Here is an 8,646-nt window from a genome sequence, read left to right as displayed (position 1 = left end):
TTTTTTTTTTTTTTTTTTTTTTTTTTCTTCCCCTACTACTATTCTGTTGGTATTTCCAGGCTTTCTTAGAAAACTTGCTTCCAAAGTTTATTTCCAAAGTCATGATCAATCAAAATATTTTGGTCTCTTGTGAGTGTAGAGAGGTACTTTCTGAGATTTAGAAGCACCTAAGTGATCTAATCACCTAAACCTACTTGAAAGTAATTGGAACCTAGGAGTGGATTTCAGCTCCAGATTTACATGCCTTGCTTTAGGGAATCTATAGGGTTGTTTCTCCATGTTAGTCACATGTCTRACCTCCCAATATAGTCAGTGCAGAAAAAGAAAGTGACTCTAAACATCTAGTACTATTTGAGATGTCCTAGAGGGAGGGGTTCATCTGGCCGAATGTAGGTGTTTGAATCACTGTGATATTTTTTGACCATATACATTAGACTGCTACTGTCTATAATGAACTCAGAAACCCAACACACAAGGGGAGAGAGATGTATTTATCTACGATGTAAATACTTTAAGTAAAATAACTCTTTTTTCATTTTAAACTGTTTATTCTAGGTATTTCTTTATTGTATTATATTCTACTTATTCCTCTGTATGACCACTTTTCTTGTTTAAGTCCCTGCTTCACTGCAGTCCTTGAAAAGGACTTGTACATTAAAAAAAAAATTTATTCTGAAGTCCTTTTTTAGGCCCTGACCCTGTCTATCATAYGAAAGCAGCACACCATTATTCAGTGCATGTGGGTGGTGCTATCTGCCTGCCTCATGAGGTTCTGCAGTGGAGCTCAGTTAGGAGATGGTTTTTAGTTAACAAAACATGTTGAGGGGAATATTTTTTCAGTACCAATGCTAGAGATCTGCTGAAAAATCAAGAACAGACATTTTTTGTGTGGAACAAAGAAGRGTTGTTTATGGATAAGTGAATTGAGTGCCAGGTCACCTTGAACTTTGATAGAAATAGAGAATGGATGGCMATGCAGCCAGCTGGGCCACTCCTCTACAAACTTTGCAGAGACCAAGAATTTCTCTTCTTCAGTTCACCAAATGTGCAAATAAAAACATTCTGCTTTTAAAAGACTCTTTTTATTTTCCATTTCTTTTCAAACAGGAAATTTAATAGAGCTCTATGGGAAGACAATTACTGAAAGATATGAAACCCTGGACTTCAATGTTGATTATATCGATGGGTAATTATATATAAGCAGCTACCTGACCCAGTCCCTAAATTAGCATTTCTTCTATCAGCCTCCTTGACAGCAATAAATTGCAACCAGTTGGCCCAGAATTGCCATTTCCTTCTTTTGTGGTTTATTGCAGCTCATGAGTTGGGCTCCAGCAAACTTTGTTAATCTAATTGCAACTGGTCCATTAAGCTAGTTGGTTTGTTTACTGGCAGCACAGTCAATCACAGCTCAGTGTGAACTGTACTGTAATTGCRTCTGGTTGTTGTAGATTTTATTTTGGCTAGCAAATTAAAATTTAACTAATTAAAATAATGTCAGAATCTAAAAGTTAAATAAATTTTCCCTTCCATTTGCATTTTTAGATATACTTTAGTTTGAAACAGATGCTCTCATAGCGAGTCAAAAGGCAGAGCAGAAGTTTTTTGAGACAAAGCTTGATTCTCCACCACTTTAAACCTTCTCTGGCCACTTCCCATCTCTGAAGGAAGGTTTGATTTTTATTTCCTGTTGCTTCTGTGATTATACACAACACAGAAAAAGACATACATTTTCAATTTTTACATGATTCCAATACAATAGGACTTTAAGCACAGTGAGTCCAAAATGAATATAATGTTGACCTCAGATCCAACATATATATTTCCACATGTGTGGAAATATTCTCATACTTTTACTGGGTTCTGTTTTCCTTGCTCTTATGACCACAGCCATGGACCACTAAGCCCAGGTGGATACTTAAAAAAAAAAAAAAAAAAAAAAAAAAAAAAAAAAAACCTACTAAATTATAGTCACTCTGGCATTTTAGGAACCGGCTGAGGACTCAGGGAAGGTGTATATCCTCACTAGTTACCTGGAAGTCCTAATTACTGATGTGCACATGTGGAGATGTTTGACCACTACAYGTTTTTCAACTATTTCTCAGACTGGATAGAAAGTTCCCTTGATAAATAACTAAATTCTCTGTTAGTGAAAGTAAAAGTCTGTTGCAGTTTCCTGGCACGCTAATTACACCTGTTTATCAGCCCTACATTTTTGTTCCTTTGATACCCATTAATGCATCTTTTGTTCGATATTAATTGGTTCCACTTGCCTCTGGTGAATCCTTGATTAGTGGGAAGAAACGCTGGGCTGTCTGACTTCAGGTTGGATGTGCCTGTATGCTCCAATTGCTACATTACTCATTTACAGCATAACCTCACTAACAGCCAAAGAGGAAACGGCTTCAAAATCTTAGCATACCAAACGAGTCCATATCATAGCTTCGTAGGAACACTTGCCTCCTATTTCCTTGTGTGTTAGTAAATATGTACTAGGAACTACTAGGGGAACTTGGACTTCACCAAGGCCATCTGTCACTCAGTCACCTCAGATAAGATTCAGGGCAAAAGAAGAAAGGATTTTTGCACTTATGAAGRCGTTCTGTACTCTTTTCAGGCTTTGTAAAGGATACAATGCGATGCTAAGTCAATTGTCTCACAATACTGCAAAACGTTCCCATTTTTCCTTAAAAGAAAGATATCTAAATACTAGCAAACTCTATAAATAAAACCTCATACAACTGCACTCTGAAGCCCAGGTCATAGCAAAGTGTTTGCACTTCAGTAGGTTTTTAATTACACGTTTTCCTTAATTGCCTGTTAATTCTCAAAGAATCATTATCACCCTTTGCTGCTTATGCTAATTACTGTGAATTTATTGCTCCCACCTGAATCCTCTTGTCCAGTAGAAGCTCTCTCTCTTTCCTTAATATTTATTTAAGGTGGGAATACTCCAACTCTTAAGAATGTGAATGATTTCTCATTAAGTTTGTTGGATTGTTTCCCCTCAATGAAATAGAGAAGCAACTGAGCTACACCATGAAGCAGTACAGCTGTACCAGCATAATAACACACTTGTGTTGCATGGTGCTTCTGGAAGGAAAGAGTGGGCAAAGATCTTCTGGGACCAAAGCTGCTAAACCTCCACTACAAGTGAAAGACACTACTTGTGTCTTTCAGAAGTAGCCAACATGTTCCTAAGACAGCTCTACCACAGTCGTTATAGAGATGCATTTCCTGTAGAGTGAGGACCTTATTCATGCACTTTGCAGTATTAATATACTCCAAGATATAAGAGACTAGGGCTTATTCAGTTTTCTAGAAGATCAGTAAGTGCTGGATACAAATGAGGGGAAATTCCTCATCCTTTTGAAAATACTGGCTGCTCACTTAAATGTGAACATTATTTCAACTGAAAAGTTGTGTGCCTTATCTTAAAATCATGTTTYTCCTGTTTTTTTTCTACCTAGCCCAGCTATCCTTGTAGCAGAAGGAGATGGATGGACCAGTCTCTGCTCTTTTGCTGACAAGCAAACAAGAAGCATGTTAGTTCYTGACTGACCTTTGGTTTGTATTGGTGCAAAGACTCAGAACAGCTTTGCACAAATGTTTTCTTGGCTATTGGCAAAGCTTTACTTTTTCATAATGTAAAGGCCCATGAGGAGCTGACTATGAGGTCTATGACTGGGGCAAGTGAGGACTGCTGGCTCTCCTTGGTTGCAGAGAGGCTCTGTGGCCCTAGCTGTAACGCAGCGGGGCCAGAAATCTTGTAGTATGGCCTGGCTGCATCTAAGTTTTTGTTCAACTCCTAGTCTCCAAAATAGGGTAGCAATGTCCAAGCTGCCTTCTGGGAATGGACCTTGGGCAATGTAATCTAGCACAATGAATCTTACGTGGATGTATTCTGAAGAGTGGGCTAGCTGACCTTGGACAAATGTGTGCAAATAGAGTTCTAACAGTTTAACAATATGGATGGACAGGGTCCAGCGAGCAAGTTCTGATGTGGCTCATTTTTTGGTATGGACATATCCTTATGTTCTGGAAGTAACAGCAGATGCTTCTGGACTTCTAGCTCTGTTACCACCTGTTGGATTACAGAAATGGCCATGGGCTGTGCAGTAACATTCCCTTTAGTGCCCTGTGCAGCCTCTCTTACACCTTGAGAGGTTACAGAAGGTCAATTCCTGGAAAAGAGCAGGGAGAGATACGGGTCTGCCTGGCTGCTGTTAAACTCGCAGTGTTGGCAGTGAGATGGGAGCAGGTAATGAACTGTGCCACATTTTTAATCAATTCCGAGCTCGTGGTCACCAAATAGCATTTTACTGCTTGTGCCTCTCTCAGTCCATGCTGCCATGGTAGGAGCATGACACAACCAATGTGTCTCAGCCATAGTAGTGCTGTCTCTGGTTTCTCCAGACTATGAGCAATGCGCTTCGTGAAATGACCAAGTCTTCAAAAAATGGAGACTTGTGTTACAGGAAACTTATGTTACAGGGAACAAGGAGAAAATCCTCATCGCACAGAAACTGGTGCTAAGAGTCCTAGAGTCCTCAGTAGGCCCGCTTACTTTATTGTAAAATTTGCCCCGGCTCCCAGGAGGGGAACTTAAATGCAAATGTGGAGATGGGACTTGTGTTCTTCCATGGCTTTGGGAGGGGTTGATGTAAAGCTAACATATCTTATTTAATTGCTACTTGCTCCCACTTACAGATATAGGGACATGTAGAGAAGCAAGCAGAGGGAAGCACTGGAAAGTACCATGTTCTCTGGGAGGTTTTGGCTAGAAAAATGGGTCTGTCCCACTGGTTTATTTTAGTCTTGTGATTTCAAGAGCTGTAGGAGATATGGAAATGCCAAATAATCTAATCTTCCTGTCTCCTACTTCAGCTCATAACGTTCTTTCCCTTTTAATCATTTTCCTTTTATGTCCCCACCTTCAAGAGCTGTTCCTGTCTTGCTTAGGTTGCATCCCACATCCTTTGCTTTCTGCTCAGTAACTATAGCTCACCTGAGACCCTGAGCATTTATCCCCTGTTGCTGCGCAGGGGCAGATCCCTGCCATCAGAGGACTGACACTGCATGAGCTACTTGTTGCACCTTCAGTGGGGCAGAATGGGAAATACCTTGTCTGTGTGATGTGTTTTCACTGGAGTAGGTCTGGTCTTAACTCCTAGTGCCAGYCCTTAGCAATGAAAAGGAGGAATTCATAGAATCAGTAAGGTTGGAAGGGACCTCTGGAGATCATCTAGTCCAGCCCCCAAATTCAGTAAGGATCTGCATCTGGCTCTTAAACTGTTAAATTATGTAGAAATGAAAAGTATGACCACTCTTTGTAAATTGTTTTCCCCATTTATAGCTCTTCTCCAGCTTGCAAACAATCATTTTACCCCTCTACTTAGAGATCAGTCCCCTCCATCTCATGAGGCTTGTTTTTCTTCCAGAGACACAGAAGATCCAAACTGCCCTTCTCAAGCTTTGCAGCAGGTGAAAAGGGAGAAGATTCAGTTTTAGGTTATCTCTAAACTGGGAGCCATATGCGATCTGCCCATCCCTTTGTGTAAATCCTAGGTCCTCTCTCTTCCTGACTTTTCCCTTCCTATTCATGCTCACCAGGTGTCCAGTCTTGTCTCACTTCAGAGGGATTGCTCGAAGTCACCAGCAGGATCAACTTCTGGAAACAGGAATAATGGGACCGAACTGGAGAGCTGAATGGAGGGATCYTCCTAAGCTAGTCAGTTCTGTTGACAGTCAGTGGAGAGATAAATGAGACAGGAGCGAAACAACCTGTTGTTCTGCTCCTTTTCTTTTTCTTTTTCTTTTCTCCTCCTTTTTTTTTTCCCTAAAGAAAGCCAAGGTTGACTAGCTCTGATGTAAAAGTCAGTGTCTTTGCTTGGTCTGATGATTCTCCTTGTATTTTTCTGACCTTTTGAGAGTAAGAAGTGTCCTTTGTTTCTCTGCAGCTATCCTATTCGGGTGAAAGACGGACTGGGGACCCTGCAGTGCCGGGTGGAAGGGAACCACATAGGTCAGTGAAAAGGAAAAAAAGAAAGCTTCTATTTCTGCAGTTCCTGAAACTCCCTGGGCAGAGGTGGAGAGTTTCTTACAAGTTTCTGTCCTGCCTGCTGGGTTAAGAATGTGACTCAGGGGTATTTGCATCTCCCGGCTATCTCTACAGCCTTTGGAGAAAATGACGTGCAGTACCCAAGTGAAAAAGTGACGTGGTGTGGATACGTCCAGGAGCACCTAAGTGATTTCACTTCTTTACTCAGTTTACTTTCTTTTTTTTCCCTCTTTGTTCTTTCTTGTATGTGATGGACCTTCCTTTCCCTCTTGGGTTAACACAGAGAAATAGGTTGGATACTCACATTCACATTCCTGCCATAAAGTACGTGTTTTCTCTCCTCCAGGGTCCCACAATGTTAGCTTATCAGTGTTTAACAAGGGAAGGTGAGTAAGAGAACTTTTCTCTGTTTTTCTGTGTTTCCATGTGAGAAGATGGATGCATTTTTGAGTCCAAGATAAGTGCATGAATTTTTACTGAAGATTGTATTTTTTCCTTCAAAATGAGATTTTGCTAATTTGAAAAGATGATCATATCAGGGATGAAAAGGGAGAGTATTCCTCCTGCAAAGCACCTCCACCTTGGAGTTTTAATACTTCAGCTTGAGTACCCAAAGCAGAAGTCATCTGTTAAGTGTAGCTGAATAAAATTCTTCCACTTCACTTTTATCCTGTTATCTAAATAGGGAAGAATGAAACCATAAAAAGAAAAGTGAAGTTGGGTTTTGACAATGTCAAAGTCATACTTCGTAATGGGAAAGTACTTCTAATAAAGCATTTCATCCATATAATGGAGTGCCTTGAATCAGAACCCCAATGTGTGAGTGAAAGTTGTTGGTCCCCATAAAAATGTTCCACTGTTCATCTGGAGAGCAAGTGTCTAGTTCTGTGAAAAGGAGGTCTAATTCCAACTTAAATTCCCAGGGATCTCTCAGACATTTTCTTTCTCTTGCAGATCAGCAGTACACAAAGATGCCTGGCTCATCAGTGCCAAACAGGACCTTTTCTTGTATCAGACACATTCAGGTATTGCACTGATTCATCTCACTGTTTGCACTGTCCCCTGGCCATTCCAGAGTGATCTAAGGAAAAACTCTTGCTGCTACTCTTCTCAAGGACATAGTCATGTTGTGCCCTTGTTCTAGGTGTGCATCTCCCCTGGTATGTTATGCTTCGTTGTGGACTGTTTGTACAAAAATGTGCAGGTAGAAAATTTCATGAAGGCAAAATTTACGTGCTAAGGCAGGGTGTGCTGACTTAGGCTATAACCTGAATTCTCAGTAGATTAATGTTCACCTCCTAGGGTTGTCTTTGAACTCTGTCTGTGGTGGACAGTTCTGACTTGAGAGAGTCAACCAGAGAACAGCAGTGTGACAGGGTTTGGGATGGAGTGGTTTAATTCTTCTTCCTTGTCCTGTAGCAGTAATAGATTTGAGGTGTTGGATCTAGAGAAGTTTTATACTTTTCCCTCTTAAATCATACTGTATTTGGTAAGATTGCAATTTTAGTAACACAGTGGCCATAGGATTAGATAGATCACAGGAGGAGATGATGGAGATGTTTAGCCACTCGTAAAAGCTGAGTTGAGACGAAGGGCTGGTAAATGGCATCGTTACYGCACCATTGATTTGAAAATAATACAGATTAAGGCATGCTAATATTTATAACCGTGACATGACATTTCTAGCTACGTAGATAACGGGCAACAAAATCCTGAATATCTCCTCAATATAATGATTGTGAAAAAATAGTGGCAGAGATTTGAAAAGAACCTGTGCCTAACAGTCCTTTCAGAAGTAGAGGTCATGGGCTTTAGAGCTCTGGGCAGCGTTTGACCTCCAGTGGTTGCATAAAGCTRGAAGAGACCACATAGTTCACCTGCATAGGTCCCCTGAAAGGCTCAGTTATGTTTTTTTCCATTAAGGTTTGACCTGTTGAAGAATTGAAATTAATATAATGAACTCACAGTGTCTTATTGGATCTGAGCCATATTTATACTGTATCTGAGGAGCTTGGCTGAGGAGAGAACAAAATCATTTTTTTGTAACACAGTGAATGCATAAATTCACTTAATATATTGAATATAGCATATAACTTGTTTCACCAGTAGCTTCAAAGAACTTTGTAAAAGAAGGCAGTATCATTAGCATACTATTTACATGCGGGAAAACTGAGTCACAGTAAAATGAAATGGCCCTGCTTGGAGCTGTTTAGTAGGCTGGCAGAGGCTTAGTAGAAACAAGATCTGTCAGATCTACCTAGTAGACTATACTACTCTACTCAGTAGTCAATATTGTCAAAGTAAGGTTTTGAAACTGGATAAATTAGGAAAAAAAATGTAGGTCTGGAAAAGTTTATCTCGGCTTTTTCATTAGGCTTTTTTTCAAGACTATACAAGTGCTATTAAGTGCTCAAACTAGGACTGAGTGCAAAGTGAAAAACTTGTCATCAAGGAGAAAGGGTTTCTGGTGCAGAAGGGGATTAAGAGCAAATAAAGAGCAAATTGTGAAAGATTCTTGTGGTCATAATGTGGATGCTGATGGTCAGATGCTCAGCTCCCTGGATGTATCCCATAAGGACTGCTGG

At 40.3% G+C, this 8,646-nt stretch overlaps 1 protein-coding gene across 2 annotated transcripts in view; it reads left to right on the top strand.

Annotated features, from left to right (window-relative positions):
* PKHD1 (PKHD1 ciliary IPT domain containing fibrocystin/polyductin) overlaps nt 1–8,646 on the top strand; it is a 266,037-nt gene that overhangs the window by 9,569 nt on the left and 247,822 nt on the right. For both annotated transcript variants that reach the window (XM_085304863.1, XM_085304864.1), the window contains exons 6-10: nt 1,108–1,186; nt 3,471–3,545; nt 5,961–6,025; nt 6,408–6,447; nt 7,016–7,086. In XM_085304863.1, the coding sequence (XP_085160989.1) occupies nt 1,108–1,186; nt 3,471–3,545; nt 5,961–6,025; nt 6,408–6,447; nt 7,016–7,086 (330 nt within the window). The remainder of the gene's footprint in view (nt 1–1,107; nt 1,187–3,470; nt 3,546–5,960; nt 6,026–6,407; nt 6,448–7,015; nt 7,087–8,646) is intronic.

The sequence above is a fragment of the Rhea americana genome, unplaced genomic scaffold, assembly GCF_003343005.1.
Source record: "Rhea americana isolate MKP2758 unplaced genomic scaffold, rheAme1 scaffold_210, whole genome shotgun sequence".
NCBI classification, from domain to species: Eukaryota; Metazoa; Chordata; class Aves; order Rheiformes; family Rheidae; genus Rhea; species Rhea americana.
Note: the sequence above shows the minus strand (reverse complement) of the source record. Positions and strands in the feature narration are given on the sequence as shown.